At 35.2% G+C, this 16,775-nt stretch overlaps 1 protein-coding gene across 3 annotated transcripts; it reads left to right on the top strand.

Moving 5' to 3' along the window:
- Positions 1 to 242: 242 nt before the first annotated feature.
- LOC105044866 (ABC transporter B family member 25, mitochondrial) lies at positions 243 to 16,516 on the top strand. Of its 3 annotated transcripts, XM_073257520.1 has the most exons (19): positions 371 to 447; positions 590 to 651; positions 1,993 to 2,085; positions 2,763 to 2,806; positions 3,869 to 3,971; positions 4,207 to 4,314; positions 6,379 to 6,462; positions 6,567 to 6,627; positions 7,894 to 8,039; positions 8,643 to 8,759; positions 9,656 to 9,741; positions 10,641 to 10,729; positions 10,911 to 10,966; positions 11,618 to 11,698; positions 12,882 to 12,947; positions 13,045 to 13,137; positions 13,716 to 13,780; positions 15,015 to 15,150; positions 16,083 to 16,516. In XM_073257520.1, exons 3-19 carry the CDS (start codon positions 2,023 to 2,025, stop codon positions 16,218 to 16,220), a joined length of 1,536 nt encoding a protein of 511 aa, XP_073113621.1. In that variant the 5' UTR covers positions 371 to 447; positions 590 to 651; positions 1,993 to 2,022; the 3' UTR covers positions 16,221 to 16,516. The 3 variants fall into 3 exon arrangements, with proteins under 3 accessions (XP_073113620.1, XP_073113619.1, XP_073113621.1); XM_073257519.1 differs by lacking the exons at positions 1,993 to 2,085; positions 16,083 to 16,516 and adding an exon at positions 15,287 to 16,069 and having other exon boundaries at positions 243 to 447; XM_073257518.1 differs by lacking the exon at positions 1,993 to 2,085 and having other exon boundaries at positions 244 to 447.
- The last annotated feature ends 259 nt before the right edge of the window (positions 16,517 to 16,775 follow it).

Genomic DNA, 16,775 nt, shown 5'->3' with positions numbered 1-16,775 from the left:
TTCAATGTAAATTGCACATGATGTATTTTACTTCAAAAGGATTTGGTCTTAGATCCTAGCAGCAAGATTCCCAACTCTCTGTTTTAATCTTAATGAGTATATGTTGTCTTATAGCATCATATAATCATGGGAACATCTTCTATTAAAAGTTAACTTCTAAATATTAATCATGGACTGGTTATTTGTGCACGAGCCATGTTCCTCAAATTGAATTTATTTTCTTGTAATTTATCTGATCTTTTGACCTGAAATCGAATTAGGTTATAAATGTTCAAGTGCCATTCTTATTCAAGCTTGCTGTGGATTATCTTTCAGCAATAACTGGCTCTGAAAATGCAATGGCGTCCTTTACTGATACTAATTCTACTCTTGTGGCTCTGTTCGTGAGCCCAGCAGCTGCTCTAATTGGATATGGAGTAGCACGAACTGGGGCATCAGCTTGCAATGGTGATTTATGCAATATGATCATTAATATTTGTTAACCCATCTATTTCCATTCTTCATACTGTATTCATGATATCGATATCCTTTTTTTTTCCAATTTAGAATGTATAAAGCAACCTATATGTGGTCAATTCTCTTTTGACAGAATTGCGAAACGCTGTATTTTCCAAGGTAGCCCTGAGAGCGATTCGGACTCTTTCTAGACAGGTATTTTTTTTTTCGTTTTTATGATCCTTGTATTCTAGTGACATGTGCCACATTTCTTTTCCCCTCAACTGGTGTCATTTGAATTAGTGATGTTTTTTCAAGATTTTTTTTGCTTGATTTTACCTAAGCATTTATTGCTACAGGTTTTTTCAACAATTTCATGATTTTCCTTCTCTTGTAAGATTAGGTTTGCTTGCAAGAGAAATGAAAGTTTGATGTTGCAGAGAACAACATCCTCATGTGTCATAGTTATTTTCACAGTTCAGTAATGTCAAGATGTCTTACAATTTGTTCTGAATGAATAAAAATATGCTGGCTCCTTGAGCTTGTGTAACTACCTCAGTGGTGCCCTTTCCATTTCTTCGATGATTTGAAACTTTGAGGAGATTGCCTTTCCAGATTCTTTGATAGTCTTCTCTATAAAATTCATTTCAATGCATTAGGGTGATTAGGAGGTACTTGGACAATCAGTTTAATTAGGAGGTACTTGGACAATCAGTTTATACTTTCATTTGTTGGCATCCTGTTGCTATCTTCACCCCATACTTTCTTGTTACAGTCATGATATATTCATGAAGAAATCCATAATTAAATAACTATGTGAGTTGGATGAAGTTGAGTTCTTTAAGGACATAGTAATTATTACATGTCTTTTGAGTAAAATTGGTAATTTGTATCATAAGTTTCGCAATGAAGGGTATCTTGTTTTTTTTCAGATGAGTCTTGAGGATTAAAGTGGTAAGCTAAATGTTTATAAACATCAAGGAGGGACAATGCATAGTGGATAGTGTAGGAGTTGCCTCTACTGAGAAAATTGGCAGGAAGCTGATTGATATAATAATGGATGAGCAACAAACATTTAATTCAAGGAGATATCATAAGGAGATGCTCCTGGCTCTGTGTTAAGGGTTCAAGAGAGGGGATTAGAAGCAACCTTCCCTGGAAACTTGGCATGAATGCAGGGTTTTAGCTTTGCCAACTGCCAGGCATTTCGACCTCCAAAAGATTCAATATAATGACAGTTCCATAAAGATTTTAGTGACACATGCACACACACACATGTATTACTAAACTCAATATAATTATAATATATTACTAAACTTAATATAATTATACTTCCATAAAGATGATTTTAGTAAGATATATATGCATGCATACAGACTAAGTTGGCCATTCAATATTACTCGTTGAAAAGAAAACTTGCATTTTATGCCTAAAATTGAAAAGAAGAAAAGCTATAGCACTTCACTTCAGGTGTCTACATATTTTAGACATTTTCTAATACTTGAATAAGTTAGGGCTCAGGGTTCCGTGACTTTACATTAAAATGTTTCTTTGCAGGACACTCCAAAGTCCAAAAAGCTGTGACATATGTCAGCACATCTAGCTAACTCAAGGATACATCATCTATGGTGTCAAGAAGTGTTTTGCCTAGTATGTGTCTCACATAATTAACTACAAACGCACATTCACATTCTTGTTTCTATTGCATAAAAATTGCTTGATCCCTGGCAAGATATTGATCATTTTGTTCACCAGGAATGCATATAACTTTGTCATCCAGGGATATGGAAAATTACCTTGAAGATATGGAGAAATATGCAGGGCTATATTGCTTTATGACAGCTTGAATCCTCTCCATTTTTTTCAATCTTGGCTTGATAGTTGATATAATTGTTTCCGAATCATTTTGTGTGACTTAACATAACCCCTGTTCCCTGTTTTTATTTTATGTTTGCTTCTTTCAAGATGATAATATCCGAGGTATAACTTTGTCCCATAATGCTGCACATTTTTATGCTTTCCTCATAGATTTACATCCTCAGTAGTATGACTTAGTTATAAAATGATAAGTTAAATTTTTGGTACTAAAGGTATTTATAAATTCTTAACTTATTATCCAGTTGCTTGTGAGGCTATTTGCTACTTTTGTGCAAGCATAGTTTTTGGAATAATAATTAATTTTATTTTAGTATGGCATTTATATATCATGTTGGTTTCCATGTCACCATGTATCCTTTATTTATATAATCCAAAGTTCCCATTATCTTGGTTTTAGTTTAAGAATTCAATTCTATTTATATTTTGAAAAAAAATAACTTCTTTTGCAGGTGTTCTCGCACTTGCATGATCTTGATCTTCGATATCATTTAAGGTATTGTTAAGAATTCTGTGCTAGTTTATTCCTGGAAGAACTTATACTGGTGACATCACTTCACAATTCTAATGTCCACATGCTTTATACTTATAGAGATATCACCATGACTCCATCTATCCATCTGTTACGATATCATGTCTTACGACCTATTCAGAACTAACAGTCAAAATAGAATAAGATTTCTACATAAATTTTCGATGTCCATGAGATGTCGCCAATGTTATCTGGGTAGCAGGTAAACAAGCAAATGCAAACAATGTCAGCAGTGTTACCTCAGCTAAATTGATTAACATAAATCATTTTAATGAATATTGTCGTATTTTAATATTTTATTTGAGAAGAAACAGAGGTAATTATACAAAAATGGGAAACAAATTGCTGACAATCTTATAGATATCCTTTAAATGTCGATAATTGGCATTTTGGGATCTTTATTGCATCTTTAAGGTTCATTGAGCTTTGCAGTCTCCTGGAGCTAATCTAGTTTTCATTCCAATACTTATTGTGTGCTGTTTAAATTAATTTAGCCATAAGATATTATTTTATAAATTTAGAACTTTTAGCTCTCTTAGAAGGAAAGATCATATAATTATATAACATGTTAGACGAGTGCTTAAAGTCTTTAATTGAGAGTCAAAGTAGTCTGTTTATGATATAGGTAGGGATATGAGATATAATAAATCTTCATAAAATTAACAAAGGAAAGAAAAAAAAATTCTTATTCCAAGTGTGAAGTTCTTACGAATTTGATCTCACATAGAACAAAGTTTCAGGAATCCTTTTTAATATTTTGAATATGTTGCTGTCATCCCATTAGAGGTACTGAAGCATTGAGAAGGACAACAGAGTTCACCTTTAGGGAGGAAGGAACAATGAATGACTCCATCAAGTTTAGGCAAAACAGATTCATGGTCTTAAGCAAAATATTATTGAATTGTAGCAATGACTGAATTACAAATAAAGTTAATAAAAATTTTATCAGAAATACATTTATAGGACTTAGAGAATATAATCCTTGACAACATTTTTTTGGCTATTCTGACCTGTTTTTATATCCAGCCGACAAACAGGTGCATTGAATCGCATAATTGATCGAGGTAGCCGTGCAATAAACTTTATCCTTTCGTCAATGGTATTCAATGTTGTACCCACTCTACTTGAGGTATGAACTAGTTATGGTTTAAGATTAGCATTTATATTGCACAAATACTTTGATTCTAGTTGCTTGAAGTGTAAAAATTGTGTACTTCATTCTTTCCTGAGCTTGTACTTGATTTGCTTTAATAGTAGAACTGCTGATTGCCTGGACTATTGCACCTTCTATTCTGTACTCCTGTTTATTTTTAAACTTAGTGTACCATTCCACATTCTTTTGTTACTTCTCTATTCTTTTCCAGATTGCTATGGTGTCTAGTATTCTTGCGTACAATTTTGGAGCTACTTTTGCTTGGATTACTTCATTTTCTGTTGCTGCATATGTTGCTCTCACTCTGACTGTGACACAGGTACAATTCTTCAACCTGCTGATTTTTTTCATGCTTTTGTTTCAAATTTCTTCTACTTTGCATTCCATTATCCATTTAGCATGTTTTGCTCCTTGTAAATATCTGATGATGATTTTTTAAAAATATTCTTTTACTAGCTTATAACCCCATGCAATGTACGGGATCCAATTTTTTAAAATAATATTTAATTTTGTTTATCTATTTTATTATATCTATTTTATATGTATCTGTATCTATATTTGTTATAATTATCCATTCGAATATATGACTTTGTTTATAATCTTATTTGGTGGTGGCCTATATAGTTGGGCACTCTCATCTTATTCTAATATTTCAATTTTTTTTAAAGATTTATTATTTTTATAATATATATTTTATGTTTTAATTTTGTTGGATATACTATGTAAATACTCTAGTAATCCCACCAATCTCTTACACATCCCATCTTCTGAAAAAAAAAAGGAAGAAAAACTGGTTCAAACCCCAAACCCCAAAACCCCTGGCAGAAGTAGCAAAAAACTCCAACCACCATCCACTCCCCTTCCTTTTTGACCCCCAATTTCCTGATCTCCTCCGCTCCTTCCAAAACCGCCTCTTCTTTCTCCCTCAAACCCCTCATCCCCCTCCTTCCTCATGGCCACCCTATCCCTCCTCTCTAGGATTATTGGCTGCAAAAGTGATAAAAATAAGCCTTACTATTTACCAAAAGAAGAAGCTCTCAGCTTAGATATGATTAGCAATGCCTGGAATAGTTCTAGGAACAGTGTTACTTCACTGGACAAACCACGGGCTTCAAGACCTGGACACATATTTAGTAAGATGTGACTAAATGTTGTTTATGCGTCACCTAAGCATTGAAATATTACTTGACGATAGACTGAATCCAAACACCACATATATCGTAAATAAAGGTCTTAGAAGACTCCTGTCTGGGAAGAGATTAGAGATTGTCAAGGATAACAAAGAAAGCCATTAACCAGCAGTTAAAAAGTAGCTATTTTAGGCGGGATTTACATTTAAAACCAACAGCCACAAACAATTCCCAGCTCACTTCAGCCAACTCAAAATCCAAAGAATCAAAAGTCCCCCTTATTCCTTACATGCTGTCTTTCACTTCCAAATCAAGGACCCACCCAGACACCATGGGATCAATCAGCCACCGTCCATGTCATGCCCTCCTAGAAGATCCAATGGCATACCTCAATCTTCCCTGGCCTGGGGCCCAATACTACAAATGCCTGTGTAGGACTCCAATCTGAGATGTCGAGGTGACAGATGGCAACACCATTATTGATCTTCTCCTTGGTTTTGATGGTAGCCGCCGCCCTCCTTCTAATCCCAAGTTCTTCTCCTCCCAAATTTCCAAAATCCCCACCACTTCCTACAATTCCCGTCCCCGCCCCCGCCTCCCCTTCCCTGCCTGCACCCTTTGCCTCTCCTCTAAAGTCCCATCCCCCTTCCCCAAAAGCCCCTAACTCTCCCCGTTCTACCCACCAACCCTTCTCTCCCTTCCACGAGAAGCTCCTCTTCCTCAACTCCCTCGGCATCAACCTTTTCGCTGTTGCCTCCGTGCATCCCCCCTTTGCCGCCGTCCCCCTTGCTGACTTCCACACCACCGTCGACCTCCTCCACTCCATTGGCCTCACCGAGCTGCGAGCTCCATTATATCTGCGGCATATGCCCGAAGGTTCTCACCGCTGGCCCCAAAGCCCTTACTCCCGTCCTCACCTTCCTCCTCCACAAGGTCGGCATCCAGGGCCGCAACCTCCGCTGCGTCATCTGCCGCTGGCCGTGGCTTCTGGTCTCCAACGTCGCCGGCCGGCTCCACCCACCTTCTACTTCCACTGGCACGTGGCTCCTTCCGCTTTTCCAAAGACACCATGTGTCAAACAGAGGCCTGCCAATGCAGAGGCCTCCATTTTAATATATATATATATATATATATATATATATATATATATATATATATATATATATATATATTAGATCACACTTAACAGGTGCATCTGGAAATGTAATTTTTTGACACTCTTTTCTATAAGCAGCTTTTCTTCTTCGTGACAGTGGCGAACTAAGTTCCGGCAAGCCATGAATAAAGCTGACAATGATGCAAGTACTAAAGCAATCGACTCATTGTTAAATTATGAGGTCAGCTTGTTGATGTCTATTTGCATATGGGTTCTGGTTATTTCTTATGCCAATTTCTTTTATTCTGATAATTTCTTAATGCCATTTTTCTTTGCAATATACAGACCGTCAAGTATTTCAACAATGAATCATTTGAAGTGGAAAAATATGACACATATCTAAAGAGTGAGTTAAGATCTTATCTTTCTTTCAAAACAAGGGTGCTTGAATGAGGATATGGCATAGACATTACTTTCTGCTTCAATATGCTATGTAATTTGTCTGTGTTGAAAGATAGTGAATAACCTAGCCTAGAATTCCTTGGCATATATTTTAATTCATCGCTATTTTGAAAGGTGATGGAATGCAATTAAAGCAAAAAAGGATTTCCTAGAATGAAATCCATGAGAAGTCCACTGTTAAGATTGTTTTCGGTGGGTTAAATTGATGAAAAATCATTTTTGAGAGAGAAATCTAAGGACCCCTACATGGTTATTATTTTATTGCATAAAACATAGCCTAAAGTTCTAAGATATGATGATGAAAACAAAAGAGGACATGCCTATTGAATGTGAACAGTAGCAAATTGAGTCTTATGACTTTGGGGCCTCATTTTTTCTCTCTTATTCCTCATTGGTGCAATGCTTGCTAGTAGTTTAAGGTGAGAGGGGCTATTTTATTTTTAAAGTCTTCTAATTTATATGTAGCTCCAAAGCTTTAACTGGCTCAGACTTAGTAAATAATTAGACAGTTGCTCCCTTTATTAACCTGCTAGTATGAAGGCTTTATTTATTCCTTCCATGATAGAATTAAGGGTACTAGCTTCAGCTATGCACGTGGAAATCAGTACCTGCTTGTGGCTTTATGTTGTGCACTCAAATGTTATATTGACTTGACAGTTTCTAAAACTAGTTTTAGAAGAATGTGGAGCCTAAACAGAGAGCCCTATTGTTGCTCTCTTCTAAAATTAAAACTTCTCCTTATTCTCAGGGATATGCTCACTGAAAGATTAGAAAGATGGGGAGTCGAAAAGGTGCTATGGGCTGGATGATCTGGACACCAGCTTAAATGGATCCCTTGCATGGATTTCACCAAATCCTTGCTGGGGGCTACTAAGTTTTGAGTCAAAAAGGATTTATTGCTTCATTTGGAAGGTGACCTTAAATAAGAATTTGTCAGCAATTTCATGTGGCATCCTCATAATCAGAGAGCTAGGTTTGCTAGGCTCAGTGTTTTCTTCAATAGGCTAACCTGCACAGTCCATGTAATAAAAGTTGTTTTTTAGTTCCTTTTTGTTGCCACAACAGAGTTTCCCTTGCCTGTCTTAAATTTTTATCTACCACAACTTTTGTTCTGCTAAAAGTTTGGTACTTTATTATCTTGATTATCATTTCATTTTTTATTGTCATTTGTTATACTAGCTAATCTGTCATGGGGAATGTTATTTCTCAGGATACGAGAATGCTGCATTGAAAACTCAAAGTAGCCTTGCTTTTTTGAACTTTGGCCAAAATGTTTTATTTAGCATGGTTTTATCAACAGCAATGATCTTAAGTTCATATGGAATCATGAATGGTGCAATGACAGTCGGTGATTTGGTAACTCTTCTCACTGGTCTCAACTTTGATTAAGCTCGTTATTGGATCACCTGCATTCTAATTATTAAAAGTCATCTTCGTCCAAGAATTAAATTCCTGCATTGCAGATGATATAGATTTTGCTTTACTTATTTTCATGGAGAGACTTGTTTTGTGAGCACAATATTGTATGGAGACTCCTTACAACCTCACATTTCCTGAGCCTACTGAGTGTCCTAAATTTGTTCAAGATTTTTTTCTATTGCTATATGTTATATTACATCATATAATTTTAATTTTGGAAGACTTATGAGGGCTTTAAGGCATGAAAATTCATATTAGTCATCAAATACAATGCACAAAAGAGATCTACAGACATTCTACTTGATGATCATATACTCATATCTGATAAATCGTCATTATATTATATCACCATTCGATGCTTGAATGGGCAAACAACGTCATATGATGTCTTCATTTTTTTATCTGAAAGTAATGTTATTGTCTGTGATAGTTAGCATAAACTTATCATTAATATATATTCAGTTGTGCCATGTTTCACTAATTTGTACAGGTCCTTCATAAATCTATTCTGATTTTAAAAATTCTTCTTGAACTTCTTAGGTTATGGTTAATGGGCTTCTCTTCCAGCTATCTCTTCCTCTTAATTTCCTTGGAAGTGTGTATCGTGAAACAAGGCAGAGCCTTATTGATATGGAGTCCATGTTTCAGTTGCTTGAGGTATATTTGGTGAATGTCATTGTAGGTGTTTTTTTTTTTTTTTTTGGTTTAACAATTGAATTGCTTTGATTAACGTTTCCAAATTCATAATATTGGAAACTACATCATGTTGTTATGGGTGTCAGCCACATAGGAATGTTGCATATTTGATCCACTCACTTTCACAGGAAAAATTCAGGAATTTGTAGCCTTAAGGCATGGTTCCTACATGGTTTTGGAAATTTGGTACTTTTCTCTATATGAATGGACCTTTTATGTTATTGATGTCTGGTCAATGAGTTAATATAATAATATACATTATAGTTATGGTTGTACTGTTGTTAAATTTTTGAGTTAATAACTGTTATTTTTGTGGTTGTATTGCTGTTACATATTTTACTCTCTATGTTTGCTTGAATTAGAATCATATAATGTAGTCTCTGTGGAGGGAGTGAACACCATACACTGAAACTGTGAAACAGATGTACCTCCTTATTAGAGTAGTGAACAGGATCCTGATATTTATTCCATTAGATGCATTGCCATGTATAATCATTATCGTTGTTGTTAAGTATTAATTCTGGTACATCTGAGAATGTTAGCCCTGATAGATGCATCTTACTAATGCCAACTTTTTTTCACTATATCTAATCTTTATATTTGCTCGAAACATCTGCCATTTGACTTCAAGAACTGTTATCTTTCTTTCCTTATTCCTGCCCTTTAAAACAGAAAGTCTCGGTGTCCTCTCTGGATCTTCTGTTGTGCAATGTTCTTTTTTGCATCTTGCAAGTTGATTACTTTACTATAAATTGTTGAAAAATGCAAATGTTGTAGTGCATATTTTCTCCTTAGTTGATGATTTCTGATCCAAATATTTGTTGTTGTTTCTTTCTTATATATAATTTCTTTTGCAGGAGACTCCTGAAATCAGAGATGCGCATGAAGCACAACCATTAAATTTAAGAGGAGGAACCATTGAATTTCATGATGTACATTTTGGGTAATGATGTCCATCTATTTCGCATCCACTTCAATATGTTGTATTCTTTTAATTCCCTTGCCTCCTGTTTTCCACCGTTGGGTATATGGATCAAAAACTTTGTTAATTAGCTCCCGTTCATGTGTGGAACATGATATACAACAACAATCATTACCATAGGTAACTAGCATCATCCTGATCATTTTTGGCCTTCTTTACTAAATTTGCTGTGGTCCTATTAAGAGTAATATCCTTTGTGGAAAGCAAGCTTTTTTAGATTCCAAATCTGTTCCTTTTATTGAGCATTAGTTAATATAACATGGAATGCAAGGCAACCTTTTGCCAACAAGATTTATGCCATCTACATGGGCTTTAGCTCTGTCAACCCTCTGCCAGTAGTCACCATCAGTTTTCATTAGTGCTGCACTACATGAATAATGAAGAGAGATAAAAGAGAAAGGCAAGAGACAATTCTATCAACCTTCTTGCTTTAATGCATTCTTTAAATGAAAGGAAATGCTCTTGGTACTGCACTCTTGAATAAGCATACAAGGCACATAATACAGCTCAGGGCAGCCAGGGTAATGCTCCCAAAACTTAGGGCTTGAGCTGCTCATCTAGTTCATGCTGGACACTGAGTCATACGAAAATATTGGTCCTTGGTGGCTGTCTTCTAACATTTCTGAGTCATGCTAAATCATGGTTATGATATGCAGATAAGCTTTGTTTTTAAATTACTATTATCATTTCATTTTGATGGATTGCAAGTGACTTTGGTTGATTTTTATGGATAATGTTAAGTAACTGCCTGTTTGTTGGTGGCTTTGTTGTGCCGTGATTTTTCCATGATTCTTTTCCTAGTGACAGATAATTTTGTTTACTTCTGAAACATGTACTTTATTGGTCTGTTCTTGTTTCAGGTACCTGACCGACCGTAAGATTCTTGATGGAATATCTTTTGCTGTACCGGCAGGAAAAAGTGTGGCTGTTGTTGGGACCAGTGGCAGTGGTGGGCTGTACTGATTTGTTTGTCACATGATAATAGTAGCATATTAATTTGTTCTAAATGTGAAACGTTAACTTTCATTTTTTTTTGTGTGAAATACATAGTGTCGTTGAAACTTCCTCACCATAACTCTCTCTCCTCCATGTGGATATTTTTGGTATATTGATCCTACACTTTTGTGCAGGGAAGTCAACTATACTTAGATTGCTCTACAGATTTTTTGATGCAGATTCTGGATCAGTAAGAATCATAACCTTCCGTTCCCCTGGTATATGAATATTATTTTTCCACTCATGCTTGTCACACCCATGCATAAAATAGTATTGCATCTCGTCTTTTATGACTTGGGGACATTACTTTCTGCATCACAAAATTAATTAATCTTGCAACAATTTTCTGCTTTTTACTATCTTAGACTTCTATTGATAAATTATTGTATAGCATAAAAAAAAACTTTTATTATAATTAATCATCGGATAACTTAGTGATGAATTTAGCTTTGCTTGAATCTTGATGCTCCTAAGTTGCCAGCCATACTGGTTTGCTTTTGGGTACTCCACTGTGAAGCATTAGGGATTACATTTCAGAGCAGGTGCTTGACAAAGAAATTGATATTTGCAAAGTTATCATGGCTTTCCTTAATATCTTGTTTTTGCCCTCAACAATATCACAAAGTCAAAGGATGATTTTAGGATGCATTTCCAATTCAAAGTATTCTTCAAAGTTGTTACTGGGATACAATTGCTATTTCTGCATTTTCGCTGTTTATTGTGTTATCAAATGAGTCTTTCTATTTTCTAAAATTTATAGCTTACACCCTTTTGAGTCCCAAATGCAATGAAAATTTTTGTAGTTGCACAAAATACCTCACATAAATTACTGTTGCATCAGATTCGAATAGATGGCCAAGATATACGAGAGGTAATGTTGGAAAGTCTTCGCAAGTGTATCGGTGTTGTGCCACAGGACACTGTAAGTCTCCAGAAGGCAATTTATCTGTTTTGGTTTATCTTTTCTTTGATGCATGTTGCAGTGGTTTGAAACTTTGAATTTAAATTATTTTATATATGTTTTACCTCATTACAAATCTAAGTTGGCTGATTTTTCATATTACAAATTGCAAGGGTTATGAAGTAATATCGTGAACCATGTTGTGCCTACAACCTCTTGCCTCCTAACTTCATAATTACCTTTTGCTTTCTAGTTTCTTCCTTCACAATTAGTAACTATGAACACTAAAAGGCAAGCATGAAGGAGAGTTTCGATGCAATGTTTAATTATCCTTGATTGTGTGGCAGAAAACTTTGGAAGTACATGCTAATTAATGGAACTATTGATCTTCTGAAATCAGTCATAACTCCTGTTGGGCTTATCGACAGTATGGGGACCAATCTTGCAATAATTGTCAGAGACACGATGGTCATCTTAATACCTCTGTACGATTTATAGTGGAAGAAATGATTATATGACTCAGTCTTCTTCACTCCTGAGTTACCTTTTGTTAGCTTTCAGGATATAAATCTTGTTTGCCACTGTCCAACAATAATTATATCTGATCTGTAAAGTTGAATTCCTTAATTATGATAACAGAAATACTTCTTGCAATATAGAGTCTGAGAGTTCCCTTCTTAGAAAAGATGAAGTTTCCTATCACATGGCATTTGAACCCTCATTTTTCAATAAATAATGCTCCTGATACTAGAACTAGAGAGAGCGGCGGTAAAAAAGAATGATCTAAAATAAATGGAACCTCTAAATAAATTTCACCTCTTCTTTGAGCTTTAATGCTGTTGCTTTTTACAAATCAGTGTCTTATTAAATGATACATACTAAATATGCTGCAATAACCAGCATGGCTGGATATTTGCCTGAGACTGTTGTGGGCGAGACCATATATGTCATGTCCCTTGCTCCTCTTTTAGTAAATGCACTTTTCCATACCCACTCTCCACTCTCCAGTAAATAAATGAAAACAGAAAGGAATAGATAAGCTACATATTAAACAATGTTATACTGAATTTAATAAAATGCTTCTCCTGAATGAACCGCAGATGGCCAGTACTGATTGTAATAATTCTAGGCTATCTTGTGTACTCACAAAACATGGACAACTCAATTTAATAATTTGTCTGGGATGCCCAATAATATTCTGCAGGTACTTTTCAATGATACGATATTCCACAATATACATTATGGCCGCTTATCAGCGACAGAGGAAGAGGTCGGTGAGGGTGAATTAGCATTATTACAAGCAACTATTTTATCAAATTATGGTGATAATTGGTGATTTTTTCTTTACATGTCTTTGTATTTTTTAGGTCTTCGAAGCTGCTCAACGTGCAGCTATTCATGATACAATCATGAACTTTCCAGAGAAGTATGCAACCATTGTTGGAGAGCGAGGACTAAAGGTGAGAAATCACTGTTTCATAAGAAACTATTGCATATGAGATCTATTGGGCTAAAGAAGATTGATGCATAGGTGATCAACACTCAATATTTTTGTTTTGAAAGAATTGTCTTAAATTGTGGACAAATTGGAAACTCATTAAATCAAGTTGGCTAGTTGTCATCTGGACATCAAATTCCAGACATCTTGCTTGGTAAGAGCTAACAAGTTTACTCTATTATTGACTAAATCATATTCTTCCAAGAAACTTTAATGATTTTAAAACAGTTCTCCAATATCATCTGATTAACCAATCATTGCACTCGCATGAACTGCTCTTACTTATGCTTAGTATTTAGTGTCATGATGTTTTCTGGAATCTTGTGTTTCAAAATTTTTATGAATATAGAATTTGTGTTACTGATGTTTTAAGATGTTTTAACTTAGCATTGAACTTTTTGGACACATTTTGTCTGTCAGAATTAAAGTGTGATAGAACTTATCTAATCTAGTTTTCAACAGCCATAGATGATAGCGAGATCTTTTTCCATATTTCATTTCTGAAGTAGTTTATCTGATGAAAAGCTTGTATATTACCAGTTAAGTGGTGGAGAAAAACAGCGTGTGTCACTTGCTCGTGCATTTTTGAAGGCACCTTCTATTCTGTGAGTGTTTGATTTTTACATCTACTTATTTCAGCTATAGCTTTATGCTTCTTTCTCATATCAGTAAATTTTTATGTTAATCTTCAAATCCAAGCTGACATCCAATGCTAAGATTATGTAAGCTTATGTATTTTGCCAATTTTTTTGCAAAAAATCTAGTTATTTGTTGTTGTTCCTTAATATGAGTTAGAGTTTGGATCCCCTCGTTATGCCTCGTTATGGTAAAAAATGTAGAACTGTTAAAATTTAAAATTAAATAAATAAATATATAACTCCATTGTTGTTTTTATATGCTCCAAAACAATTGAGTCCCTTTGAAGGAACAAAATTTTGTAACCTGATCAAGACTTCTATATCCTCTTTCATTATGGCTTCAAGAGTGTAAATGTTCCTTTTATGAATCTTGCTTTAACATTTTTCATCTACTATTTTGCTCAAGTATACGGAGACTATGGATGATTGCTTTATAGATGAATGAGCTTAACCATATAATCTGTAAGACATGTTTCTATGCATTTAGACTGGCCTTCTAGGTTTTGTGGTAGGCCCCTTTCTTGCCAAAAGATTCAGCCAATTTCAACATATGACATTTTGTTAAGAGTTAATTCTCAGTGATATCTTGATCATAAGGCAGACACATGTAGGTTAGGTAAAACATGTTGAATAGAATCATGGTTATGTTTCCATTTCAGGATTTTCTGTGGCTGTTCCTTTTCATACCTTCTGACTTATCTAATCTGTGTTCCGATTGGTTAATTTCCACAGGAACATTGTTTCTGTTTTGAAGTTTTTTGATAGCTTAAATTGGTTTTCTTATCTAGTTTCTTGTAGATTTCATGATATACCCAAGTTTTAGCATTTCTGCAATGATATACTTGAAAATTGCATGAAGTCATGCAAGCTCAGATTTCATGAAGTTTTGAATTACCTGGGAATCCCTTTTTCCGTTTCAGTTTTGATTTTTGATGAAATGTTAAAACATGCTCTGATATTCTATTTGAGGTGAGTAATATAAATTATCCAAGTTCAGATTCCCCATATGCAATAGAATTTTGTGTACTTAAGAATATTTAGAAGATTGGTTTCTTTTATATTGAGCTGGATGCTCTGAAGTCCAATGTTTATGAGGTCTATGGAACCTTTCTGTTGAGTTCAAAATTCTGATGTGGATTTTTTCATAAACACCAAATATGTTGCATGACAAGCTTCCAAACTGAGTTATTTGAGGTTCCAGGCTGTGTGATGAAGCTACTAGTGCACTTGACAGCACAACTGAAGCAGAAATCTTGAATGCATTGAAGACTTTAGCAAACAATCGGACTTCGATCTTCATAGCTCATCGGCTTACTACTGCAATGCAGTGTGATGAGGTGAGCAATACTTTCAGTGGATTAGGCACGTGTGTTTCTGTTTACTATCAAATTATCTTTAGCTAAGAGGACTTATTATGTGGAATCTAAGCTAGTATCCAACCATTACTAAGAGAAAATTATTTCCATTTGATAGCTCCATTTCTACAGAGACTTGCTTGACATTCAGTAGCTGGATTGTTCATTTGACATGTCAAGTCAAAACTTCTGGACTGGATAAAAAAGTTGTTTATTAAAAGGAGGAAGGCTTTTCTGGTATCAGCAACCGAAAGTTCATCGTTAAGCACTTTTAAGTGGACATATTTTTAAGCAGAGGCATAAATGGAATGGGATTGGCAGAAAGCAGTGTCAAAATCATGCTCTTTTTCGTAGGTGCACTCCGTTTGGATGTATCTCGCTCGCTTTGCCAGAGCCCCCTCCCCCTCCTTTTCCCTTTTCCCGTGTAAGATATTGGCTGTGTCTTGCGTAATAACACTACACAAGGAACAGCTATTTAAAGGGTAGTGCATTTGAGACTTCATGAGAAAATTTTATGACAAAGAGAAGCTTCTTTTACCATTTTTTGGGCTCTTTTATATCATATGTGTGATAGACATGCTCATGCTTGTTTTCAGGTATTTAATTTAATTTTTTTGCCTAACTGAATTCACTTCACGTTCTATAGAGAATCTGGAATTAAAAAGTGTGTCCATTTTTCATGTTTAGCCATATTTATTTAGATCTTTCAACTTTGAATCTCAAGATTCTTGACTTAAACTTGGACCATTCTTGTTCATCTCATCATGATCTGTCCTACAAGATCAAGTGATATTCTGTACATGGAGTTAGTTATATGAAGAATATGTCGTAGATCTAGCAGATGAGAGGGTCAAATATTTTTGCACCTTGTTTAATTTAATTTCTGGTGTTCCACTTTTGTTTGGAATTTTCAGATTATTGTTTTAGAGAATGGAAAGGTGGTGGAACAGGGTCCACACGAAGAACTCTTGTCAAGGGCAGGAAGATATGCACAGTTATGGGCCCAGCAGAACAATAATGATGTTGTGGATGCTGCCGTCATAGAAGTTTGAAGCTCGTTACACTTGCCAAATATACAAAAGAAATTCTACTCCATAGGATTAGACAATCATTTTTTTAAATTTATATGCATACAAAGTTACAGGAGCGAGTTTTATTCATGTAATTTAAGCCAACGTGCGTTGCGGCATTCTTCACAGATCATTGTAATTGGTGCTGTTTGAATGCAGCTATAATTATTTGCTTGTGTAGAGCGATGAATCATGGATGGTGTATGATTACTTTTTCTTAGTCATTCGTATATTGTTATCAAAGTACAATCAGCTCAAGTTTTACCAGTTGCAACTGATATTCCTGTGTTCGATGAATTTCTTCACCATTTGCTTGGGGCTATCAGCAATGTTTTCAGCAACTATCAACTCCTCTTAAACCAAACCTCTGTAGCAGCCATCCCCTTTTTCTAGGGTTTCATTAATTCAGCAAAAGGCCCATTGATGTGCACGATGCTTGCTTGAATATTCAGGAACAATTTGCATGCCATCTCCTCGTATGATATGTTGCTGAGAAAGTTTTGCTGGCTCAATAAAGCTTTTGACGAAACGCTGCGG

This window comes from Elaeis guineensis, chromosome 5 (assembly GCF_000442705.2).
Source record: "Elaeis guineensis isolate ETL-2024a chromosome 5, EG11, whole genome shotgun sequence".
NCBI classification, from domain to species: Eukaryota; Viridiplantae; Streptophyta; class Magnoliopsida; order Arecales; family Arecaceae; genus Elaeis; species Elaeis guineensis.
The sequence above is the reverse complement of the archived record's forward strand: the minus strand, read 5'-3'. Positions and strand labels throughout refer to the sequence as shown.